This window comes from Sus scrofa, chromosome 12 (genome assembly GCF_054392235.1).
Source record: "Sus scrofa isolate SSC_HxYL_T2T_F1_AM1 chromosome 12, Sscrofa_HxYL_maternal_Yorkshire_Landrace_v2.0, whole genome shotgun sequence".
Taxonomy (NCBI): Eukaryota; Metazoa; Chordata; class Mammalia; order Artiodactyla; family Suidae; genus Sus; species Sus scrofa.
This window is the reverse complement of record NC_139394.1, coordinates 15,224,506-15,249,788: the sequence shown is the minus strand read 5'-3', so window position 1 is coordinate 15,249,788 and position 25,283 is coordinate 15,224,506. Positions and strand designations below refer to the sequence as shown.

The following is a 25,283-nucleotide window of genomic DNA, read 5'->3' as shown; positions in this document are numbered from 1 at the left end:
CCGGATCCTTAACCCACTGAGCAAGGCCAAGGATCGAACCTGCAACCTTATGGTTCCTAGTCAGATTCGTTTCCACTGTGCCACGAGGGGAACTCCCGTACTTTACATTTCAAAAGTGCTATCATCTATGGGACAAATTTACATATACTACCTCTTGTTGTTAACCTCCATGTGAGGGAGGCAGAGAAAAGAATGACTATCCCTAGTTTGCAGAAGGAAGAATAGAACAGAGACTCAAAGAGGTTAGTGGCTTGCCCAAAGTTAAAGAATTAATAACTGGTTTTGCTGTCACTAAAAGCCAGCTCTTTAATCTTCTGTTCTCGCATTGCTAAAGGCCCAGGCAATGCAGACAAGACTGGAGAGCGTGATGGTTTTCCAATGTGTGACAGTCACTAGCATTCTCCTCTTCGACCACTCAGTCATAGGAGAGACAACGAACGGTGTCTTAACTCTAGTGGGGGACTTTGGGGAGGAGCCCACTAAAGACAGATGAGGCTCTAAAAATATAAAATATTCTAAAAATAACTAGTAACAACTAAAGGATCACTGTCAATGCCAATTCTTTCGAAGGAAGAGCATTTCGGCGCTGACTTTGATTGAACAGGAACATTTCCATGGGCTTATACTCTTATAAGGCAACCCCAGAAAAGCATAGGCGGCACTCTGAGACTTTTGTCAATTAATTTAATATATGTCCATAGGTAGTTCATATGAATGCTTAAATTACAAAATTAGCTGCCATGGTCCAAAGGTATGGGACTTTAAGAAAGCTTTTATTAAGCATATCAATTTTGACTTCCTAAAATGCATTTTAAAGGTTTGTAAAACAAGAGTAATCTACAATTATATAGCATTCAGGTAGTTAAATCTCACGTTATTTTTGTTTTTAATAACTTAATTTCATGAACTATTAAAAAAATATTACATCTGCATCTCCCAGTTTACACATTTCTGCATTAACCTAGAGAAAAACCCAGGTGAGACGTTTCCATGCAGTTACAAAGGCAGCAGCACATGCTGTTTTCACAGCAACTTGTTATTGCCTCGGAACACACCTGCACATAAAGCGTCAACAGAAAATACCCACCCACCCCTCTCCCACCAAAAAACCCAACCCTTTCCCGTCCCCAGCAAAAATTACCTGGTACAAGCAGTGACTTAAAAAATGCTTTCTTAGTAGGAAGCATTTATAAAATGCAGAGATCTGAACAAGCTAAATGCTCGTGCAGATAGAAGGGCCTCTCCCGCGAGTTCCTTCAAGAGGCAGAAAGAACTCTCAATTGTTTAGGAAAGCACATTCACGGCTATTTCTTTGAAAGAATACACCCAGCCTCAACTGTGGAAGAGAGAAAAGCAGAAGGAGAAGCAAAGGGACACAGCTGTTAACACAAAGAACAGAGCTTCTCCGTGAACATCCAATAGGTTGTGCAGCAACCAAGAAGGAAAACGTGACTTCACATAGACCACTGATCTCATCTAGGTGAAGCAGTTAATTTTTCATGCACTTGTTTTTAAGAAAACATACAATCACTTAAAATTCAGCATTCGCATTGTCATCAGCTCGTGGTATCAGGTAAGGAGAAAATCGTGCTCCTGTACTACCTACCCCTAAATTGTCCATGTAAGTACCCTAAAGCCTACAGATCTCCTATGATAGTGCTGCCAGTACCTCCCACCTACAGAACACATACTGAACTAGTCCCTGAAATTTCAATACCACATTCAGTGTTCTAAATTTTACTTTTTTACAAGTTTAATGTAGACACAAAAGAAAACACAAAACAATGTTTATTGTGCAATTCCAATAGTTATTTGTGGAATCTTGGTTTAGAGTCAATCTTCACAGCCATTTCAGCTGCCTAGTTTAAACAAAAAGCAACAATCTATTTATATATCTATAAATTTCATGATATTTCTTCAAACATCAAAGCACTAAAAGTACTGATAATTCATGTTATAATTTTTTAAAATGTTTTAAAACTACACAGATTTAGTATATATCATTTGTTTTATAAAATAATCAAAACGATTTGATTATCTGGAAGAAAATGACTGAAACAATCTTTCAATATATCTATAACCTTTGTAAAACTCCAAACCAAAAACAGAACGGATGATGCAATACAGATTCCTCAGTCACTGGGAAATTTTAAGATGAGAAATGAACTGGTATTTTTTGTTTTCTGTGAATTCAGAGCTTACAGGTGGTATCAGGACTCAGATCTCTGGGATAACTTCACATGGCTTTCACTTTGATTTGCTTCATTTTCATTTGCTTCTTCTCTAATTTCTTTTGCTCACGTCTCAAGGCAGCTTCCTAGAAAGAGGGGAATCCAAACGAAGATCTAAGCACTTGTTTCAAAACAAAACAAAACAAAACTAGAATACTGCCTATACTATTTGGGCTAGCAACACAAACATAGTTATAAGAATTGCTAATACATATACTGGTTAATGAAAATTAACTTGAAGTAAAGGAAACTAAAATCTCGTTAGAGAGAAATTAAACACTACATTTAAGTTGAACTTGTTACTCTGCTCTGATTTTTCCTATACATAGGAAACACTAGCCCAACTTTTATCATAACATATGTATCTGCTAAGAATTTGTATTTCCATTCAGAAAAATCTTTTTAAAATTTTTTTTATTTTTGGTCTTTTCTAGGGCCGCACCGGTGGCATACAGAGGTTCCCAGGCTAGGGGGTCTAATCAGAGCTGTAGCCACCAGCCTACACCACAGCCACAGCAATGCAGGATCCAAGCCGTGTCTGCAATCTACACCACAGCTCAGGGCAACGCTGGATCCTTAACCAACTGAGCAAGGCCAGGGATCAAACCTGCAACCTCGTGGTTCCTAGTCGGATTCGTTTCCGCTGTGCCACGACAGGAACTCCTGCTCAGGCAATTAAGTGTAAACGCTGAATCCTTAACTCACTGTGCCACAAGAAAACTATTTATTCTTTTTTAGAGGGCTATCAACTAACTGTCCCAAGTGCTGAGAAAATGCTAAGCTTTTTAGCCTGTGTCCACTGCTACATAGAATTATCTTCACAGCCAATACTGCACAAAAGACATCCTTACAAATCTTAGTTTTTCCCAGTGATAAGAAGTTCATCTTACCTCCAGCCTGCGCTGTTTCTCAGGATCTTCCTCATTCATGATTCGTTCCTTCTCTGCCCTTTTCTTCTCTTCACGTCGAGACTGCGCAGCTTCCTGTCTCTGCACATGCGTCAGCTTCAAGAAATTCTCCTCTACTCGAGCCCGGTTCTTGTCTGCTTTTTGCTTGCCCTACCCCCAAGAGACAGCACTCCATAAGAAACCCATTTCAGCACAACGAAGCAAACTCTCATTTAGTTTCCTTCCTTAAACCACTCCCATTTAGCACTTTCAAGTCATCTAGCAAAGACACAATCACTGAAATCGATAGCTAATCAGCCCCACGCCCCAGCAAAACAACAGTAAAAGGTGCCAACTTATAATGAAGGCGGCAGGTTCTTACCTCTCTGTTGAGTCGGAACTTTTTGGCTTTATCAATAGAATAAATCACCATGTTCATCAGGGGTAGTAAAGCCTCCATATCCTTTGGGTAAGTGTTACCTGAGCCAGGCACTGGAAAACAAAGCCATTTCCCCACTGAGTTAATGTCATCATTCATACGCCTGGTATTAATTAACTTTTTCTTTTTGTATTAATAGATTCCTTTCTTCGGGTTTTTTGGACAGCTAAAATGCAGCAGAAAATAGAAATTAAAATATGTAAAAGAATCTCTTAGTGAAGGAACCCAAAACTCATTCAGCTGGCATGGAGTTGGTTTTAATGTAGCTATCATTTAGAAAGAAACAATACTCTCTCTATTTGGGATGGAAATGCTGTAAAATTTGGTTGTGATGATTGCTGTACGCAATTAAGTAATTTTAAAAAAATTTTATTTATTTATTTACTTATTTTCAAAAATTAAAAAAAAATATTCTCTTTAAGATCATCTCACAGAAAACAAAGAACCCAGACAGGACACAGAACACTTACCATTAAATGTAAACAATAGTGTCCTCTTAGTGTCAGGTAGCTTTAAAGGCTGACCTTCCCTGTCATAAAAAAAAAAAAGTTATTAAGAAAGAACACAAAACAGACAGACACTTCCCATGGACATAAATCACCCAATTCACTTAGATGAACAGATACCAGGAGTTCCTGTCGTGGCTCAGTGGTTAACGAATCCAACTAGGAACCATGAGGTTCCAGGTTCGATCTCTGGCCTTGCTCAGTGGGTTAAGGATCCGGCCTTGCCGTGAGCTGTGGTGTAGGTCACAGACATGGCTCGGATCCTGCGTTGCTGTGGCTCTGGCGTAGGCCAGAGGCTACAGCTCCGATTAGACCCCTAGCCTGGGAATCTCCATATGCCACAGAAGCAGCCCTAGAAATGGCAAAAAGACAAAAAAAAAAAAAAAAAAAGATGAACAGATACCTGCAAATCATCAGCACAGTATTTGGCTTGGCATCCCCAAATCAAAATACAATCTCAGAGCCTGAAGGAGCTTTACAGGTCATCTGGTCCACCGGTCTATCTGACGGATGCACTCTCAGGTGACCTTTATCCTGTCCTTGAACACCTCATGTGATATTCCCTCCCAGCAGGATATATTCCATCTCACCTGGGGAGCCAGAAATGAGCCTATATTTAAGTATGAGGCCCATATTTTAAATAACTTTTTGTTTAGTTTGATGAACTTTATATGTTTTATTTCCAACTCTTAATCTATCTTCCTGTAATGAAGGATCTTATCTTTAAGTCAGGCTCAGAATACAAACTTTAGACATAATCTACTATAGCATGTATAATTTAGTTCTGACTCACCAAAGATTCCTCTTGTAACTTTTTCTTTTTTGTCTTTTTGCCTTTTCTAGGGCCACTCCTGTGGCATATGGAGCTTCCCAGGCTAGGGGTCTAATCAGAGCTACAGCTGCCAGCCTACACCACAGCCACAGTAACGTGGAATCCAAGCCGTGAATGCGACCTATACCACAGCTCATGGCAATACCAGATCCTTAACCCACTGAGCAAGGCCAGGGATGGAACCGAAACCTCATGGTTCCTAGTCAGATTCATTAACCACTGAGCTACGATGGGAACTCCAAGATTCCTCTAGTAACCTTTGACTTTTAACCCCCCACATCTCCCCCCAAATACAAAACGCTCCATGAATGACACAATGTGATACTTCACCTGCAGTGTTATTATTAATTGGAGCAAGGCAAGGATGATAAAACACTATCTAGAGGAGTAAGTACGATTACCCAAGTAATTCTGACACAGAACTAAAATCCACATTGGCTTTTAACTATACTCAACTCCACAGTTCTTAGCCAAAAATGCAGATCAGAACCAATTCGACACCAAGGGTAAACTTAAATATGCTCTCCTGGGAGTTCCCGTCGTGGCTCAGTGGTTAACGAATCCGACTAGGAACCATGAGGTTGCGGGTTCGGTCCCTGCCCTTGCTCAGTGGGTTAACGATCCGGCGTTGCCGTGAGCTGTGGTGTAGGTTGCAGACGTGGCTCGGATCCCGAGTTGCTGTGGCTCTGGCGTAGGCCGGTGGCTACAGCTCTGATTCAACCCCTAGCCTGGGAACCTCCATATGCCACGGGAGCAGCCCAAGAAATAGCAACAACAACAACAACAACAACAAAAAGACAAAAGACAAAAAAAAAAAAAAAAAAAAAAAAAAAAATGCTCTCCTGAGACAGAACGTGACATCAAACAACAAACTCAAGCCCTGAATATGCATATTTGAACAATATCATTATAAAGGCAGAAACTTTATGGGCATTAAGGGTATCTGATAATATACTAGAAAGAATATAATCACCCAACCACTCAAAGAAGGGAGCCAGAAAAGGCCATGAATTACAAAATGCACAGATTTACAATTAAACGCAAGTCAAACATAATAGATTCGTATCATAAATTTAAAACAAAAACAACTCTAGACTATAAAGGACAGAAATCACCAAGTGCATTTTCTTAGCATTAGCCATTCTGTAAGAGTCTCATCTGCCTCACCGAGCGAGCGGGTGGTGGGAACATGCGGTGACACATGCAAACTGGAGAGGCTTATCTGGTGCCTCCCACAGGTTTCCAATTACCTTTACGATGCATGCAGTCAAAGCAAAGGAAAACGTGGATGCTGTCACCAGCTTCCCTCACTCATTTGGGAAGGGAAATTGCAAAAGCACCTTGAAGGTGTTTCAACACAGAAAGCTGGTAAAGAAAATTAATGTCAATATTTTTATTTCATACGTACTCTTGCATAATTTTTGGACCAGAGAACTGGTCTGAAAAATGAACAGATTCAATCTTGTCAGCATAGTGTGTAAGAAAGTGAACCATCTGAAATAAAGAAAAGAAAATTATTTTTTTTAAAGTAGGTTTGATGTATTTCCCTTTTTTCATAGATATTCACTCTTTAATCCTCCTTACTTCTGTACAATGTCTGTCATTAAGGATGAAGCTTTAAAAAATTAAGAAGACTCGGAGTTCCCATGGTGGCTCAGTGTTTAACGAACCTGACCAGTTTCCATGAGGACATGGGTTCGATCCCTAGCCTTGCTCAGTAGGTTAAGGATCTGGTGTTGCCGTGAGCTGTGGTGTTAAGTCACAGACTCGGCTTTCATCCCACATTGCTGTTGCTGTGGTGTAGGCTGGCAGCTGTAGCTCCGATTCCACCTCTAGCCTGGGAAGTTCCATATGCTGCAGTGCGGCCCTAAAAACACAGAAGACAAAAAAGAAGAAAAAGTTAAATAAAGACCCTTTCTGCAATGAAACCAGTACCTTTCTTTGGTCACATCAATGAGTAAAATTCTTCCTACTGGAGTCCCATTGTGGCTTAGCGGTAATGAACCCAACTAGCATCCATGAATGAGGATGTGGGTTTGATCTCTGGCCCCACTTAGATTAAGGATCCAGCATTGTTGTGAGCTGTAGTGTAGGTCGCAGATGCCACTGGGATCCCGTGTTGCTGTGGCCAGCAGCCACAGCTCTGATTTGACCCCTGGCCTGGAAACTTCCATATGCCCCAGGTACAGCCCTAAAAAGAAAAAAAAATTCTTCCCATTAGCCGTTGAAAATATACCTCAGGAGTTCCCGTCGTGGCGCAGTGGTTAACGAATCCGACTAGGAACCATGAGGTTGCGGGTTCGGTCCCTGCCCTTGCTCAGTGGGTTAACGATCCGGCGTTGCCGTGAGCTGTGGTGTAGGTTGCAGACGTGGCTCGGATCCTGTGTTGCTGTGGCTCTGGCGTAGGCCGGTGGCTACGCTCCGATTCGACCCCTAGCCTGGGAACCTCCACATGCCGTGAGAGCGGCCCAAAGAAATAGCAAAAAGACAAAAACAAAAAAAAAAAGACAAAAAAAAAAAAGAAAATATACCTTAAAATAATGTTCTAAATACGAATGGAAGCATGAATATAAAATCTAAAATAATTTCAGGGAGGAGTTCCCTTGTGGCATAGCAGGTTAAGGATCTGGTATTGTCACTGATGTGGCTCTGGTCACTTAAATCCTTGGCCCGGGAACCTCTGAATGCTGCAAGTGCAGCCAAGGAATTAAAAAAGTAATTTCAAGGGATTTTTCACAACCATATCCCCCAGAACTATCTTTGAGCTATCTTGTGTATATATACTTTTTTGTGCTTTTTTAGGGCCGTACCTGCAGCATACGGAGGTTCCCAGGCTAGGGGTCAAACTGGAGCTGTAGCTGCTGGCCTACGCCAGAGCCACAGACATGCCAGATCCGAGCCGTGTCCTCGACCTGCACCACAGCTCATGGCAATGCTGGATCCTTAATCCCCTGAGCGAGGCCAGGGATTAGTCAGGTTAGTTTCCCATGCACCACAACGGGAAAAACTATCCTATATTTTTATGATACTAAAATGTGCTGTTACCATATACAGCCAATAGGGAAAAAAATAGCTCTCTCTATATTCACCTTCTATACTAATTGAAACATTAACATTTTAATCTTTTTTTTGGGCTATGCCCACAGCACATGGAAGCTCCCAGGCCAGGGATCGAACCCGCACCACACCAGTGACCAGAGTCACAGCAGTGACAACACTGGATCCGTAACCTGCTGCACTACTAGGGAACTCCCTACCTGAACTTTTAAAAAGGCACTAAATGACATGTTGATAAGGATTAAAGTTGTACCTATTCTTCAAAAAACCTGAAAGCCATTTGCTCTTGATTTACAGAGAACTCTTGAATAGTAAAATTGTCTTTTGACAAGTTAATCTATTGTTTCAAGAAGGTATTTAGATGGCTGTGCAGGAAAGGAACGTACACTGAAGAATTTGTACAGTGTAACTTTCAGGAAGCGCCCTGCAAATATATGTCTCCTATGGTATTTACCTTTGTATCCATCATGCCCTCTGTGACTTCTCCCATCTCTGACAGGATAGCCAAGGAGTCAGGCAGTCCGTACTTGGCTCCAGACTTAGGTTTGTCACTGCAAAACTCACTCTAGAGGAAGAAGGAATAGACAGTTAAGTCATGACATTTTATTATGCATAAGGACTTTTTGTTTTTCTCAAGAGAAGACATACGGACCTATTTCAAAGTGATGCTTAACAATGTCCAAGTGACATAATTATCCTCGGCTCTGAAGCTGAATGTTTATGTAATAAAGAGGCACAGTTTCTAAGAATTATTTGAGTTAGTAGAGCTTGACATACCAGATCCTGCATCTCCTTCTGCAGTCGCACCAACGCTTTCCGAGTACCAACAGCAAACACATAGGTATCCATGTCTTCATCATTCATGGTTACTTTTATTTGCTTTAAAACAACAACAACAACAAAACTCACCTGTTAGGTCTGCGATAGGTGGATTTCTCAGACAGCCCCTAAGATTCCCGCCTGCTGGTGCACACATTCTCCCCTTGAGTGTGAGCGACTCATGGATGCGATGGCATCATCACGCCCGTGACTACATTATATTTCATGGCAGACTGCCCCTCATCAGCTGACTTCGAGTTAATCGAAAGGGACAGCATCCTGGGTAGACTGACCTAATCAAGTGAGCCCTCAAGAGAGACTGGGCCCTACTTGAAGAAAAAGTCAAAGTGTGACAGGGTTTGGTGGGACGGCACCACATGGCAAGGACCTAAGAACGGCCTCTAGATGCTGAGAGTAGTTCCTATGGACAACTAGTTAGAAAATGGGAACTGAATTCTGCCAACAGAATTGAATGACCTTGAGAAGAGGGGCCCAGGCTCCAGAGCTCTGAGTCACTAAACATGTGGACGTACTGGCAGGGGGAGGGAGGGCAGTGCCCCACCCCACCCTCACACCTTGCCCCACGCTTCGCCTCCATTTGGCTGTTCCTGAATTACATCCTTTACGATAACCTGGTAAATGTAAGTGAAGTGTTTTCCTGAGTTCTATGAGCCATTCTAGCAGATTACTGAATCTGAGGAGAGGGCTATAGGAACTCTATAGATTTATAGCTGGGCAGACAGAAATCTGGTGGCCTAGGACTTGAAGCTGGCATCAGAAGTGAGACTGAGACCTTTAACTTGTGGCATCTGGCATTAACTCCAGGTAGATGATATCAGAATTGAATTGCTGGAGAGCCATCTGGTATCTGGAGAATCAGACAGCTGACTGCTGGTGCTGGGAAATGTCCCAGAGGCAGGTTTTTATACTGTTTTATTAAACTCGATATTGGACCAGGGAGATGAAGTTATAAGCCTGAAGTCTCTGGTATGACAAAATATGGCCCTCATTAATCGTATCGTAAAATAATATGGGTCAGGAGTTCCCATCGTGGCGCAGTGGTTAACGAATCCGACTGGGAAACATGAGGTTGCGGGTTCAATCCCTGCCCTTGCTCAGTGGGTTAAGGATCCAGCGTTGCCCTGAGCTGTGGTCTACATCACAGACGCGGCTCGGATCCCGTGTTCCTGTGGCTCTGGTGTAGGCCGGCGGCTACAGCTCCAATTCGACCCCTAGCCTGGGAACCTCCATGTGCCGCAGGTGTGGCCCTAGGAAAACACCAAAAAAAAAAAAAAAAAAAAAAAAAAAAAAAAAATATATATATATATATATATATGGGTCAAAAATAACCAGTATATAGGTGGAAGGAAGGAAATGTTAACATGGGGAAATAGAGCAAAGGTCTGGCCAGATGGCAGCTGCTAAAGAAAAGGTTTTCTGCTCTTTCATCATTGAGGGGAAATTACGCAAAGTAACAATTTAAACAGAACTCCCCCAAAAAGGGGCTAAAAATATAAAGAACCATATATTTGTTGAGGCCGTTTGTCATTCCAGGGGGAAAAAAAGGTAAAAGGATGGCTGGCTCAGAGGAAAAGAGAAGATGAAGTGTACAGCAGGAAAGAAATGAAAATGACTAACACAACACATCAAAGAGTAACTTCTACAAAAGGATGGCTGAAGATGCAGCAAAACTTCCTCCTTTGAATTTTAACTGATGAGCCTCAAAAAACTACTGGATTAAATCATCATCATAGAAAAATTAAAGATACAGGCTTGCAATTAAAAATGAGTTTCGGGAGTTCCTGTTGTGGCACAGGGGAAACAAATCCGACTAGGAACCATGAGGGTGCGGGTTCGATCCCTGGCCTTGCTCAGTGGGTTAAGGATCCGGCATTACTGTGAGCTGTGGTGTAGGTTGCAGACGTGGCTCAGATCTGGTGTTGCTGTGGCTCCAGCGAAGGCCAGCAGCTGTAGCTCCAACTAGACCCCTAGCCTGGGAACCTCCATATGCTGCGAGTGTGGCCCTAAAAGGACAAAAAAGACAAAAAAGAAAAAAAAAAGTTTCAATCCAATAAAAAGTACTTAACTATACTACCCATACAGCAGTTATTAACCAATACCACTTTGTATTTTGAAATATATGCATACATTTCTTGTTTTACTATCATATAGAAAAGAGAATTGTGTATTTTTGCTCCCTGCAGCTGTGGGAGTCAGCAGTTATTAGAAGGATGAAGGAAAGAGGAATGTGGCATTTCTTTCTTTCTCTCTCTCCCTCTTTCTTTCTTTTTTCTTTTTAGGGCCACATCCACAGCATATGGAAGTTCGCAGGCCAGGGGTCTAACAGGAGTTGCAGCTGCTGGCCTACACCACAGCCACAGCAACGCCAGATCCTGAACCCACTGAATGAAGCCAGGGATCGAACCAGAGTCCTCATGCATACTAAAGGAGTTCATTACTGCTGAGCCACGATGCGATCTCCAGAATGTGGCATTTCTGATGAAGGACACAACTTGCAGATTAACATGTTACTTTAACAAAAGAAAGAAGACATATCAAACTTTAAGGTCACCAGATCATGCTATAATCTCATTCAGCCCGAGATGTATTACCCGAAGCAAAAAATATTTGTTCTTTTTTTTTTTTTTTTTTTTGTCTTTTGTCTTTTTGTCCTTTTTAGGGCTGCACTCTCGGCATATGGAGGTTCCCAGCTAGGGGTCTTATCGGAACTGTAGCCCCTGGCCTACGCTGGAGCCACAGCAACGCGGGATCCAAGCCACCTCTGTGACCTACACCACAGCTCACACCACAGCTCACAGCAACACCGGATCCTCAACCCACTGAGCGAGGCCTGGGATTGAACCTGTGACCTCATGGTTCCTAGTTGGATTTGTTAACCACTGAGCCACAATGGGAACTCCCATTTTGTTCTCTTTTTTTTTGTCTGCAAAAAAATATTTGAAAAGAAACCTACCTTACTACCAAAAAAAAAAGCATACACGAGGAACAGAGAGAGGTGTGAGAGCAAACTTTCTGTGACAACTGTCTTTCCATCATCCAGGGTGACTCAGTTGATCTACCTGGTGATGAAGTATTACTTTTTCCCCTACAAAAAGCACATGTGTCTCCCCACATCCCACCCTACCCCACCCCCAGTTGCACACTGGGTAGAAGATGATCTGTCTAAATAGAAAAGGTTCTGTTTTTTGGCAAGGGACATGAGTTGTCAGAAAGTCCAAATAGAATCCAGGCAAGAAATGGGATAAGCTCTAAGAAGTTAGGAATTCAATCTGTACAGAGAAAATCAGCAGGAGGAATACATACCACTTGATCACTCACTGGTCTCATCATCCGGGCCAGGACATTCAGTAAGTCTTGTCTCTTGAGAAACTAAAAAAAAAACAAGAACGACAAAATCAAATCAAGAGAACAGTTGTAGTTTCTACTTACTATAAAGTACGGAGCTCCCGTCGTGGCTCAGTGGTTAATGAATCCGACTAGGAACAATGAGTTGTGGGTTCCATCCCTGGCCTCGCGCAGTGGGTTATGCATCCAGTACTGCTGTGAGCTGTTGGTGTAGGCTGCAGAGGCAGCTCAGACCTGGCGTTGCTGTGGCTGTGACAGAGGCTGGCAGCTGTGGCTTTGATTTGACCCCTAGCACAGGAATTTCCATATGCCTTGGGTGCGGCCCTAAAAAGATATTTATTTATTTATTTTGGGGGCCACACCTGTGGCATGCAGAAATTCCTGGGCCAGGGATCAAACCTGACCCACAGCAATGACCCAAGCCACAACAGTGACAATGCTGGATCCTTAACCCGCTAAGCCACCAGGGAACTCCAAAAAGATGATTTTTAGAACACATTTTAAGTCAAACCTAAAAAAATGAGACACTAAACTTTGAGGACTTAGGGTCACTTTGAAAAAATGAAAGGACGATACACATTGTATTAGAAATTCCCTACTTACCCTCAGCTGGATAAGCATCCCCTCACAGCACACTCGACCAGAACACCACAGGTTGTAAATGTGCTCATTCTCCTGGTTCAGCTTTCCTGTGCTCGTGGCTTCTTTGTTAGTTCCATCATCCCCTGGGGGTAAAACCACTTAATGTGATTCACTGGAAACAATGGGGTCTAATCCCCACATCATCTTCAACCCTGACCCCCAAATGGTGATAACTTTAGGGCAGCAGAACTTTGCTATCTTAGAGAACTCTCCTTTAAACACAGATTACAATAGATGGGCCTTTTATTCTCAAAATACTTGGTTGTCGCCACTGAAAATCACAGACTCTACCATTACTTCCGTGTCCTTGTTAAAGAAAATCAGCTTAGAGAATAAATTTTTCAAGAGTAGGTGCAAATGGAGCAAAGTCAGTTTAATTGCCTCTGCCAAAGGTTTTTAAAGAAAAAAAAAAAAAACCTCCTATATAGTGAATAAAAAGAATCATTAATACAAATTATTCAATATACCCTCACTGTGTCTCTTTTCAATTAACTTTACCCGTTTGCTTTTCCTACAGCAAAAAAACAGTGGTATTAAGCATTCGTTGTATTTTAGATCTAGAAAAAGTTCAAATTCCAATCATTTCCTCTTTTTTTTAATTAAGTATACCAAAAAAATGTGTTCAACCTTACAAGGTAAAGCAGACTGACACAGCAAGTGAAAACGCACGAAGGGAAGGAGAAGGCGAAATTAAAGGCTGCTTATTACCCCCCTCCCCTCTAATTTCCAGGTCAGAAAGTACTCTGAAATAGGACAGGATAGTGGCACATGGACTTTGGAAGCAGGCAGACTAGGTTCTAATACTATGGTTGCAATTTCATAGCTTAGACAAGTTTTAACATTTCAGTTCCCTCCTTAAGACAGTAGAAACTATATCCAATTAGGAGTTATGTTACATAAAGGTTAAATAAGAAATAGCGTATGCAAAGTACCTAGCACAATAGACAGTCCTGCTAAAAAGGCAAATGAAGTGTTCAAAGGCCAAGGTGAAGGTGGCTGATCCACCGGACCCCTTACACTTCATGACAGGGCTTCCTCTAAGGTACTTCAGTGAACACCCCTGCAGTGGACCTGAAACCAAAAGTGCCTAAAACCTGAGGGAATTATGAAGGCTTTCTACTATCAAAAAGATGAACTGGAGTTCCCGTCGTGGCGCAGTGGTTAACGAATCCGACTAAGAACCATGAGGTTGCGGGTTCGATCCCTGCCCTTGCTCAGTGGGTTAACGATCCGGCGTTGCCGTGAGCTGTGGTGTAGGTTGCAGACGCGGCTCGGATCCCGCGTTGCTGTGGCTCTGGCGTAGGCCGGTGGCTACAGCTCCGATTGGACCCCTAGCCTGGGAAACTCCATATGCCGCGGGAGCGGCCCAAGAGATAGCAAAAAGACAAAAAAAAAAAAAAAAAAAAAAAAAAAAAAAAAAAAAAAAAAAAAAAAAAAAAAAAAAAAAAAAAGATGAACTGAAAGCATCTGATACCTAAAATGTCAAAAATCTTTGCTTTTGGCCAGACTTTGAACAACTTGTTTTGATAACACTGAGTTTCTCATTCTAATCCGAAGCTGTCTAGCAAATGCTGATGAGTGAAAAGTGAGGGAGTTATTGCATAAATGCAATTTATTCAGCATGTAAAAACCTTACGAAAAAGAGGTCTTTGAGAGAGGAGGAAAAAAAAGCACTCTCTTTGGTAGTCCATGAAAGCAGGGAGATGCTTACACTGAGGAGAATAAGCTGTTCTTACCAGGTCGTTTTCCAGCAGATGGCTAGACTTGTATTAGCCCAACTTACCTACTAAGGTAAAGTTGCTCTCCAGAAGCTCCCTGTGAGTGTTAAACCAGGCCTGAGCAAGGCGACTGTTTTTATTCTTCCCGATGATATAATTCATGATGTAGGCAAGCAGGCCAGTCACCATCAAAATTTCTAGATAGTAACTCTCCCAGCTGTTCTGGAGGTGTGCGGGAACCTAAGGAAGGAAAATCATTCTTTGCAACATTGGCTGAGGCTGGAGGATGAGGCCTAACTCACGGGAGGAAGGAGAAGGAGAAAAGCCACAAACAGAAGTGGACACTTCAGATAACTGCCACTGAAGATGGCCACACTTTGAAAAAATATGCCCATCCTGGCTTTCTAGGTCAGCTTTGTAATGCTCCTTTAAGGAAATGTGAGGAGAGTCAAAGGAGATGACAAGCTGGAAAGCCCTCCGTATTCATCTTGATTCTGAGTCCCACCCCCAAACAGACCCAACATCTACCCTCTTCATCCCCTGACAACTACTACTAGGAGGGCTAAAGTAAAAATATGGGGGTTGCCTCTCTACGTGCAAGAGTGTTATCAGAGAAACTATGTCAAACTCTTTCCTGGCTCCCACCATTTCATCAATCTAGCTATATGTCACCAACCACATTTCTGAGATTAATCACAGCAGGATATTTTGTTGGTTAGTCTGGAATTCTAAACCCTGTATACCTACATCGACAATTGTTATTGGGTCTTTACTTTTGCTAGAAGAAGTATCTGGTTTGTCTTCATAACCTTCAAATTCTTCATCATCGTATGGTTCACTCTCGGTATCTCCCTCCTACAAAAACGAGGCACAAGCTGTCTTCCCTCACAAATGTCACCAGCAGTTTTATAGGCAACATTCGTAGGAAAAAACAGAACATGAAAGCAGCAAGCACAGAACATGGAGATATTACATGTTTTAAACAAATGATGTCTCCCCATGCTTTTGAACCCTGAGTTCTAAATGATAAATTCTTATCCACCCACACTCACCCACCCCACGCCTTCCTTCATCCAGACTTTCCATAGAGGAGAAAAACACAATTCACCCTTTCATGAATGCAAAAGATGGGAACATACCCCAAACATTTAGAAGAGCTCCACCTACTGAATCAAAATGAACATTCCAGAGAGTAAAGCTCTCTCTAGACCTGGGTCCTACTTTTCATATCTGGGTGCTAGTTATACGCTGTCCCATCCTTCCAAGTCCCCCAAGAAGTCAATAAAAAGAAACTTTACCTGGGTATCTGCATCCTCAAAATCCCCTTCCTGGTTTTCATCCTGCCCTTCCAACTCCACAGTCGTCTCATCTTCATCATCCTCAGTGGTTATCACCCGCTGAGGAGATTCAGTGACAGAATCTTCTGGGACGTCCTCGAATTCAGCAAAGTCGTTATCATCATACTCTACTATGTCTTCCTCATCCTCGAAATCATCAAACTTTGCTTCAGAGAAACTCCCAAATATCAAAAGGACAACACAGAAAGCGTGGAGGGCTTTCATTGCACCTTAAAAATGAGCCAAGATACACTGATCAAAAAAAAAAAAAAAAAAAAAAAAAAACATTTTCTTTGTAGATAATTGAAAAAGACTCCCTCCCACGTTCCTCTTATTTAATACCATTCATTTCAGACAGTACTACGTAGAGAGTGATAAAGTGAGGCTCAAGAGGCCTGGGTTCCAGTCTGGACTCTCTCACTAGTAATCTGTAAATTCTTGGACAAGTCATTTAATTTCTTTAGGTTGCTTTTCCTTTACACTGTGTATTCAGAAGGCATTTTTTGAATGCCTAGAAAAAGCTTTATGTAGAAACTAGGAAGGGGAATAATGAAATAAAGATGAGATGCAATGATTTATGTTAGTGGTAACAAAAGTAACGCATGAATAGAGAAGCTATTCATCCTTGGATCAACCTCATGTGTGCACATCCCCACCACCACCACCATCACTGCAGGTACTGAAGACAAAGTGCTAGGCACTGTCCTAAGGGCTTTACAAGAGGAAATTAATTTAATCCTTGTACTAACCCTCTGAGGAAAGGAGCTTTAATAACACCTCCATTTCACAGATGAGGAAAATGAGGCACCGAGATACTAAGTAATACAACCGCCAGTTGACAGAGAACTAAGGTTTGATCCCAGTTTTGCCTCTGGAATCCTTGCTATGAACCACTTCTCAGGCTGCTTCTCTAATGTAAGCCAGTGGCTGTGATTTTGCCACTTACTTAAAGCAGCGATTTTTTTTGCTAACAAAACTGTTCCTAGTGTGCATGAAGGAATTAAATACGTCAGCACTTGATAGCGTTCTGAAAAGAACACTAGGTATTCTCCCACCTAAACAAGATTTTGAACCAACAAATATAATGAAATCACACTGGCAAAAAAAACATGAAAACAAAGACAATGAAGGGATTAAGATGGCAGAGTAGAAGGACTGGAACTCACTTCCTCTTGAAAACAACAAAATCACAACCAACTGCTGAGTAGCCTTCAACAAAATAGACCGCCAACTATCAAAAAAGATATCCTACACTAAATGACAAAGACGAGGCCACATCAAGACAGTAGGAGGGGTGATTACATGATATAAGCAACCCCATACCCGCTGGGTGGGCAGCCCAGACACTGGAAAGTAACTATCCCTCAAAGGCTCACCCACTGGAGTCAGAGTTCTGAGCCCCATGTCAGATTACCACGCCTGGGGATCTGGCACTGGGGGAGGAAGCCCCCAGCAGGGCTTGCGCACAGGAGCTCCACCGGACTGGGGGAAACAGGGACTCCACTTCTGAAAGGCGCACACAGGCCCCACTTGCACTAGGTCCCAGGGCAAAGCAGAGACTCCATATGTATCTGGGTCAGACCTGTCTGCAATCTTGGAGGATCGCCTAGGAAAACAGTGGGTGGCTGTGGCCCATTGTGGGGGAAGGATCATGGAGGCAAAGGTCTCAGGAATAGTCATCAGCATGAACTGCCCCAGAGGTGGCCATTTTGGAAAAACCTGGCTCCACCCGTGAGGGTGGAGAAGCCCCAGATCTAACAACAAACCAGATGGGGACACAGCCCCTCCCATCAGCAAACAGGCTGCCTAAAGACCCCCACATGGCAGCCTCCAATCACACCCAAAGTCCCACCAACCAGAGGGATACAAGTGGTTCCTATAAGTGGGCAGGCACCAGTCCCTCCCATCAAGAAGTCTGCAGCAAGCTCCTGTACCAACTTCAGCCCTAAGGCGGGGCTGTAAGAGAGGCTACAACCCCATTGTCTGCAAAAAGGAGACCACACCAAAAATCTATACAAAAAAGGACAACGAAATCATCTAACCAAACATGAAGGTTTTGCAAGAAAAAAAGAGAGTATGTGAGCTAGAATTTGAGCAGTAGTTAGATTTTTAACTGTATTTCTAGTCCTCCCCTCTTACCTAAACACCAGCCCTGTATTGCCAATTGCCTAACAGGTATGTCCATTTTGATGTCCTACAAACTTTCTCTGTATAGGACCAGATAGTGGCTTGGTGGGCCACATACTTATCTAATACATATTCTTCTTTAAAAAAAAAAAAACCTTTAAGAATGTAAAAGCAACTCTTAGTTAGCAGGCTGTACAAAAACCATCTGCCTCTCAGGCTGCATTCTAAAGGTATCTAAATTTCTCTATTTCTATATCAATATCAATCTTGTATTTCTAGTCTTACTTGTTGAAAAGAGCAAGATACCTAGTTTCTCACTTTCTTTTTCCCCTTTGAAATCTAATCAACCATTAGATCCTGGTGTTTCCTTCTGTGACTCCCAAATCCACCATGATAATCTAAATTATCACCACCTACTCAAGAACCACGGTATTATCCTAAAAGGTCTCACCTGTCTCAACTCTCTCTCCCTACTTCTTAAAAACCACCATTATCTAGGAGTTCCCATCGTGGCTCAGTGGTTAACGAATCCGACTAGGAACCAGGAGGTTGGGGTGTTCAATCCCTGGGCTCGTTCAGTGGGTTAAGGATCCGGCGTTGCCGTAAGCTGTGGTGTAGTTTCCAGATGCAGCTCAGATCCTACCTGGCTGTAGCTGTGGCATAGGCCGGTGGCTACAGCTCCAGTTAGATCCCTAGCCTGGGAACCTCCATATGCCTTGGGTGCAGCCTTAAAAAAAAGGACAAAAAATAAAAACATAGTTCCCGCACTCAAGAAGAGGCACTGCAGACTGAGGAAGAGCTATAGCATAGAGGCCTGAAACAGCATATTTTAGGAGTCTTGGTATGATAGCGCATTGGGTTTATAGACCCATTTGGGGAAAACGAGGCTAAAAAGGCCAGCAGGGGTGAGATCACGATGACCTTTGTTTATTTAAACACCGCATTAAGAAGTCTGGATAGGGGAGTTCCCGTTGTGGCGCTGTGGTTAACGAATCTGACTAGCGGGTTCGATCCCTGCCCTTGCTCAGTGGGTTAACGATCCAGCGTTGCTGTGAGCTGTGGTGTAGGTTGCATACGCGGCTCAGATCCCGTGTTGCTGTGGCTCTGGCGTAGGCTGGCGGCCACAGCTCCGATTGGACCCCTAGCCTAGGAATCTCCATATGCCACGGGAGCAGCCCAAGAAATGGCAAAAAGACAAAAAAAAAAAAAAAAAAAGAAGTCTGGATAACTGGAACCCACTAAAGCATTTAAGTAAGAGAATGACACAACCAGATTTGTAATTTAACCCTGAATGCTCAAATAGTGCGAACCAGAGAAGGGCATCTGAGGCAGGAAAAATAGGAAGAGGCAAGAAAATTAGGAGGTAAAACAGTGGAATTGGGAAAGGACAGAAAAACAAATTTGACAGATATTTAAGAATTATATTTGTCAGCACAAAGTGACTGAATACGAGGAATGTGGGAAAGGAAGATCTGGGGTGATTCCAAGTTTTGGCTTAATTAACAGCTGAACAAAGTCATCCTTAAGATAAAAAACAATAAAGGAGGTAAAAATTGAGGGAAAGCCAATAAATTAAATTTACTACCTGCTGAAAAGTTCGGAGTGTTTCCAAGCAGTACATTAGATGACTAACATTTATCTCTTGATTTTCAAAAAGTCCCTAAAAAGTTTTATAACCTACTTTATATAGGGAGAAAACGAAATTTAAGCCTGGAGTTCAGGATACAAGCCTAAGCTGAAAATAGAGAATGGATGAGCTCTCCTGGAAGTATTAAGAGTTAGGTTTAGGAAAAAAAAAAAAAAAGGAATTCCCACCATGGCGTGGTGGGTTAAGAATCTGACTGCAGCAGCTTGGTTTGCTGCAAAGGCGTGTGTTTGATTCCTGGCCAAATGATGCCAAAGCTGCTGCGTAGGTCACAGTTTCGGCTCGGATTCAATCCCTGGCCCAGGAAACTCCATGTGTTGTGGGGGGAAAAAATCTTTTGAAACAAATCATTACAGCTAAGAGGTGGACATAATAGAAAGAATTGGAATGGAAAACTAAGAAGGAATGGTTAGAAAAAAGAAACTCTGGCCAAAGTGATATCATAGAAGTCAAAGGAGAAGCATAATCCTAAGAAGGAACAGAGCTCGATTTCAACTGCTGCAGCAAGTTCAAGTGACATATGGACCAACAATTTCCCAACGTTGATAATGAAATCATTATTGGCAACTGCAGAGAAGTGGTAAGTATGGAAGCCAGGATGGAGGGAGATGAGTAATAACAGAGTGAATGGGTGGCAAAGGGAGTGTGTACTAATCCTTCAGGTGCAGGGGGAAACCGTGTATAGAACACCATAAATTCACAAAGGAAATCAGTTAAGTTCAAAGCCTATTGGAGTTCCCTTGTGGTGCAGAGGGTGCTGTCATTGCAGCTGCTCTGGTCACTGCTGTGGCACTGGTTTGATCCCTGGCCAGGGAACTTCCATGTGCCTCCAGCGCTGTCTAAAGTAAAATAAAATAAAGTAAAATAAAATAAAAAAGTTTGGAGTTCCTGTCGTGGCTCAGTGGAAATGGATCCAACTAGTATCCACGAGGATGTGGGTTTGATCCCTGGCCGGTCAGGGATCCGGTGCTGTCATGAGCTGTGGTGTAGTCAAAGATGCCACTCGGATCCCACATTGCTGTGGCTGTGGCGTAGGCCAGCAGCTGCAGCTCTGATTCGACCCCTAGCTTGGGAACTTCCATGTGCTTGCAACCCATGGATGCTCAAGAAATATTCTTAGAATTGGACAAAATATGGAGTTCCCTGGTGGTGCAGGGGTTAAAGATCCAGCCCAGTCACTGCTGTAACTATGGTTATGACTATGGTGAGGGTTCAATTACTGGCCTGGGAACTTCTGCATGCTATGGGAGTGGCCAAAAAAACCAAAAAACAACAACAACAAAAAACTGGACAAAGTCCATAAATTTTGAAAGGCACAAATGACTTGAGAAATGCCACCAAAGATTGACCAATACTACGTTCTTTCCAATATTTGATCTTTGATGTTAGCACCAGGGGACATTTTACAGGAAAACACAGCTGCCCACTTGACAAAAACCTTAAAGCAGTTTGTGATGTCTCCAAACACCCCTAGTTTCATATCAAAAGTGGAAAAAATGTGAAAGAGTACAGAGACTGCTGGAGTTAGTTTTAGTTTAAAACATCAGCTCTACCATTTGCCAGCCTCATGATCTTAGGCTAATTACTTATGGCCTTGCTCCCACATACAAAAAAGGCTAACCACTCACTGCTTGCCTCACAGAGCTGTAGTGGACATTACAGGAAATATGAGAAGGCACTCAATCCTATCAGTTCCTATTACTTCCTTCTACTGTGCCTTATGAACCCCCTTTAAGGTTTAAAAATAGTTCACTTTTGGAGTTCCCACAGTGGAGCTGAAACGAATCCAACTAGGAACCATGAGGTTTCGGGTTCAATCCCTGGCCTTGCTCAGTGGGGTTAAGGATCCGACATTGCGGTGAGCTGTGGTGTAGGTCGTAGACACAGCTCAGATCTGGCGTGGCTGTGGATGTGGCTGTAGCTTTGATTAGACCCCTAGCCTGGGATCCTCCATATGTCTCAGGTGTGGCGCTAAAAAAAAATAAATAAATAAAAAAAATTCACTTTTATTGTTTCCCTTTCAGATGTCAGTCTTAAACTTTTTCAAATAGTAGCAATAAAGGTTGACACTGCCAAGTTAACCACTGTCTGATCATTTCAAACTAAATTTCCACTTACAATGTGCAGACCACAGAAGCATTTCTAAGATAAATTAGCAGTGTGACAGAGCTCTTTCAAGGTTATTCAGGTTACGATGATCCAAACCCATTTGTGCCTTTGCTTTCCCCCTCAGAAGACTCTTTGCTGCACCTGTCAACTCATTTCTCAAATGCACAACTCCTTCCTTGCCTGAGGGGCAGTCCTGAGACTCCTGGGGCAGGGAACACCAACACTAACAAGTCTGGTTTGATTTCTTCTGCTAGCTCACTTGGCAAGCTCAGTGACTGGGTCTGGACTTAAAAATGAAAGACGAATACAAGAATCGTTCCTTGCTGACATTTTAGATTAAGCCTTTCTGACAACGGCCGGACAATGCGGCTTCTCGAGATCATTGAGATGGTCCCCTCTCTCCTTACATACGTTGGATAAAAACATGTCTTACGCTAGAAACCTTTAGAGAAGACTGATCACAGAGGTTGCTGCTTCTGCTAAACCCTCCGGATCAAGTCTTTGCCCAGCAAGGAGAATCATCACTTCTATGCTCCATTTTTCCTGCTGCACACTGAGGGCTTCCTCTAACTTTGCCCTGCGGGTTGCATTTGCTTGCAGTTCTAGGAGTTCCCAAAAAACATTAAAGTCACTCCCAAGCCAAGAAAAATCCCCAAGAGAAAATGGGCCTTGTGGTGGACAAAGTTTGGTTTCTTTTGAGAAAGCAGGGAAAGGCGAGAAGACGCGGGGATTGATGCATGCAGGCTGAACTTAGGGGCTTAGGTGGGAAACTGGACCTGGCAGGGCCACGCAACTCAGCGTCACCGCTGGGCCTGGCCCGGCTCCACCGACTAGCGCGTCACGGCCCGCTTCCTACCTGTACCGAGGGCTAGCCTGGCCCAGCGTCCCTGCTTCTACCCTGCCTGCCTCTCGGCTTGGCCACCGCCTGCAGGGTCACCGCGATTTCACAGCCCCCGACGCCTCTAGGACACAGGCAGACAAGGTAGCTCAGTCACACCGCGCCACTCTTCGCGTAGCCTCCGCCATCCGTTACGTAGAATACGTGCGGCTGGTCCGCGCCTGCGCGCCGCTCGGGGGCGGGACGCAGCCTCTGGGACCCCACGAGACCGCCTCCTTCCCCGCCCAGGAGAAGCAAGGTGGGGCTGCTGGGAGAATTACACAACACCGGCCCCGGCGCCGGAACTGCCCGCGCCTATCCCAGGGCTCTCCTCGAGGGTTCAGACGAGATGTCATCACGCTGAACCCGTGCTCCGGAAGCTAAAATCGCCAGGCTCTACGGGACCACGTGGTCTGAAGCACGAGGAGAAATGTTGGCCAGGTCAAATTTGCAAAGTAGAGCCTAGGGGCTCGACAATCTTATGTATATATGGTTTCCACCCGAGCCTTTTTCTTGGCGGCTCCCTGTACTGCTGCTTTCTGCACTCCTAGACCCACTTCCTAAACGGGCCATGGATCCTCTCAGCCAGGGGCAGTGCCAATCAAAGCGTCTGAGGAGTCTGTGAGGCATTCCGGAGCTTTTAGGTCCGAAGCCCGCAGCGCCTTCCGGGAGCCGTAGACCCAGGCTCCGCCCTTCGGCCCGCGCTCTCTGCACTGCGCATGTCTGGCTTTCGCTCCCCTCCCCCCGTCAGCAACGGGCCGAGAGGCGGCGGCGGCGGCGGCAGCTAAGGGGGCGGAGAGAGAGGAGCGCGGCGGGACCGGGCCTGAACCGCGCGTACTTTGGGCCGTGGGATTCTCTCCGCGTCGGCGGTAATAACAGCTGCCGCTGCAGCCACAGAAGCAGGTTTGTGTGAGGTGGGTCTGGACGCGGGGCCGTAACCCCTTGAGGGCACCGGAGGCAAGTGCGGGGCCTAGTGAGGGCCGGGGAACCGCGGCTTTTCTTAACAAAGAGTCGTCAGAGCCTCCAGGAGCCGGAGGCCCAGGGGGCTGGGAATGCCGGACTGAAGCTTCGAGGGGTCCTTGGGAGCCTCGTCGCTCTCCCGCGACTCCCGCTTTTCCGGCAACTCTTACCGAGGCCCAGTTGGCGGCTTTCCGGAGGCGGTGCTCGCCCTCCCGCCCTGCCAGGGAAGGGGATTTGCAGCGTGCCGGGCTCCGAGAGAGAGATAGCCAAGGGGAGGATTCTGACCCAAGCTGCTAGCAATTGGCAGGCGCTAGTTTCCAAATTGAGGGGCTTCATAGGTAAAAGTTGCCAAATCTGAAGACAGTAAAAGACATAGGGATCTTTGTGTAGCCTTGAGTGTTGAGCATCACCATCGTCACACAAACTTTTTTTCGGCCTACTTAAGAGCGTATCCGATGTGAGTAAATTATTTACATGGAGTTACAAGCATACGCACCGATAACATAAAAACAGTCGCACTAGTCAAGATTTTAGGGGGAGTCATAGCTTACCACCTTAGTGGAAGCATTCTGGCTCTCCTTTGGGCAGTCATTTAAATTCGCCTGGCTTCCCATATATACTGTTTTTTTGTAAATGATCTTTATATGTCTATTTTTCCGTGTATATGCACCCTCGAGCTCATAAAGGGCGGAAATTATGTTTTGGTTCATTTTAACCTTCTAGAGCTAAGCCCAGTGGAAAGTGGTCAGTCAGTCTTTCCTACTAAAATTTTTTAAGATTTTCAGCGTCGAAAAAAATGTTATGTTGTATTTTCGTGTACCTGGAACAGGAATCATATGTCCTAATATGGAGTTCATTCATCCAAGAAATATTTTTGGGGATACCTTCTGTGTGCCTGTCCCTGTCCTAGGTCTGTGACCCCAGCTCTCATGAAACTTAATTTCCAGTAGGGAGTAAGAGAAACAGAAAACAAATATATAAATTATATTGTTTGTTAGAAAATATTAATGCCTTAGGTTAGAAAAGTAATAAAGCTGGAAAGAGGGATGGGGAGGTGTTGCATTTTGAAATAGGGTGGTCAGAGAAGTATTTATAGATAAGTTGGTATTTAATAAGACTAAAAGGACGTGAGGGAGTGAGCCCAGCTAGTTTCTGAGGAAATGATGTTCCAGGCAGAGGGAATTGCAGGTGTAAAGGCCTCTAAGAGGAAAATGCTGGCCTGTTAGAGAGATAGTTAGAAAACCTACTGGCTTGGAGCACTGTGGGCAAATGAGGGAGTAGAAGGAGATAAGGTCTGAGAAAGAACTGGGAGGGTGGGGCTGTGGGGAGCCTCTGGGCTCAGAACAACCAGGACCTTTTAGGCTGTTGTGAGAGTTTCACTTTTCTTCTGCCTGAGATAGTAACTGTCTGAGGGTTTTGAGCAGAGGAGTGGTAAGATCTGACTTACATTGTAATAATTTAGTGTAGCTGGTGGAGGAGCACAGTTCTTTATATTTTAATCAAATTGATATTCATGTAGTCAGCTCTTACGGAGTTTCTCAAGCTAACAAAAAAGATGCTTCTAAAATAAGTGTAATCTAGCATTTACTTATATTTGGCTTTAGAAGAATATGTTGAAATACTTGGATTTGTATAGATTCTTGTTAAAGAACTGACAGGTTTATAGTGTGTGTTATTCTCAAGGCAGATTACTAAAAGTAGATGGTGATCAGCTGTCACTAGAACTCTTTG

The 25,283-nt window shown here is 43.6% G+C and overlaps 2 protein-coding genes across 20 annotated transcripts in view; one reads left to right on the top strand and one right to left on the bottom strand.

Annotated features, from left to right (window-relative positions):
* Positions 1-1,770: 1,770 nt before the first annotated feature.
* On the bottom strand, positions 1,771-22,755 carry CCDC47 (coiled-coil domain containing 47). Of its 12 annotated transcripts, none has more exons than XR_014820951.1 (14): positions 22,572-22,755; positions 15,796-16,086; positions 15,245-15,352; positions 14,563-14,737; positions 12,741-12,862; positions 12,096-12,161; positions 8,730-8,831; positions 7,827-8,517; positions 6,726-7,244; positions 5,463-5,618; positions 4,028-4,222; positions 3,501-3,610; positions 3,122-3,289; positions 1,771-2,317 (listed from the first exon to the last, which is right to left on the bottom strand). XR_014820951.1 is itself a non-coding variant. In XM_084984038.1 (13 exons), the coding sequence occupies exons 5-13, from the start codon at positions 12,756-12,758 to the stop codon at positions 2,237-2,239; spliced, it is 801 nt and encodes a 266-aa protein (XP_084840164.1). In that variant the 5' UTR covers positions 12,759-13,914; positions 14,238-14,737; positions 15,245-15,352; positions 15,796-16,086; positions 22,572-22,755; the 3' UTR covers positions 1,771-2,236. The 12 variants fall into 12 exon arrangements, 4 of the variants coding, with proteins under 4 accessions (XP_084840164.1, XP_020922430.1, XP_084840165.1 ...); XR_014820950.1 differs by having other exon boundaries at positions 6,726-7,333; positions 7,948-8,517; XR_014820948.1 differs by lacking the exon at positions 6,726-7,244 and having other exon boundaries at positions 5,463-6,389; positions 8,407-8,517.
* Positions 22,756-23,352: 597 nt separating this feature from the next.
* The window catches only part of DDX42 (DEAD-box helicase 42), a 50,642-nt gene continuing 48,711 nt past the window's right edge, over positions 23,353-25,283 (top strand). For 5 of the 8 annotated variants that reach the window (XM_084983968.1, XM_084983973.1, XM_021066770.2 and 2 more), the window contains exon 1: positions 23,353-23,495. The gene's annotated coding sequence lies outside the window, so the exon portion shown is untranslated. Of the gene's footprint in view, positions 23,507-25,283 lie in introns of all 8 variants that reach the window. The other 3 variants (XM_084983969.1, XM_084983966.1, XM_084983971.1) reach the window with 1 other exon arrangement.

Bases quoted from the DNA above. Each gene is read 5' to 3' on its own strand.
- CCDC47 (XM_021066771.2), bottom strand. From the start codon at position 16,059: ATGAAAGCCCTCCACGCTTTCTGTGTTGTCCTTTTGATATTTGGGAGT. The intron at 14,738-15,244 runs GTAGGTATACAG...TTCCTTCCTTAG, and splicing joins ACCCAATAACAATTGTCGAT to GTTCCCGCACACCTCCAGAA. The intron at 12,162-12,740 runs GTAAGTAGGGAA...TTTTTTTTTTAG, and splicing joins GGATGCTTATCCAGCTGAGG to TTTCTCAAGAGACAAGACTT.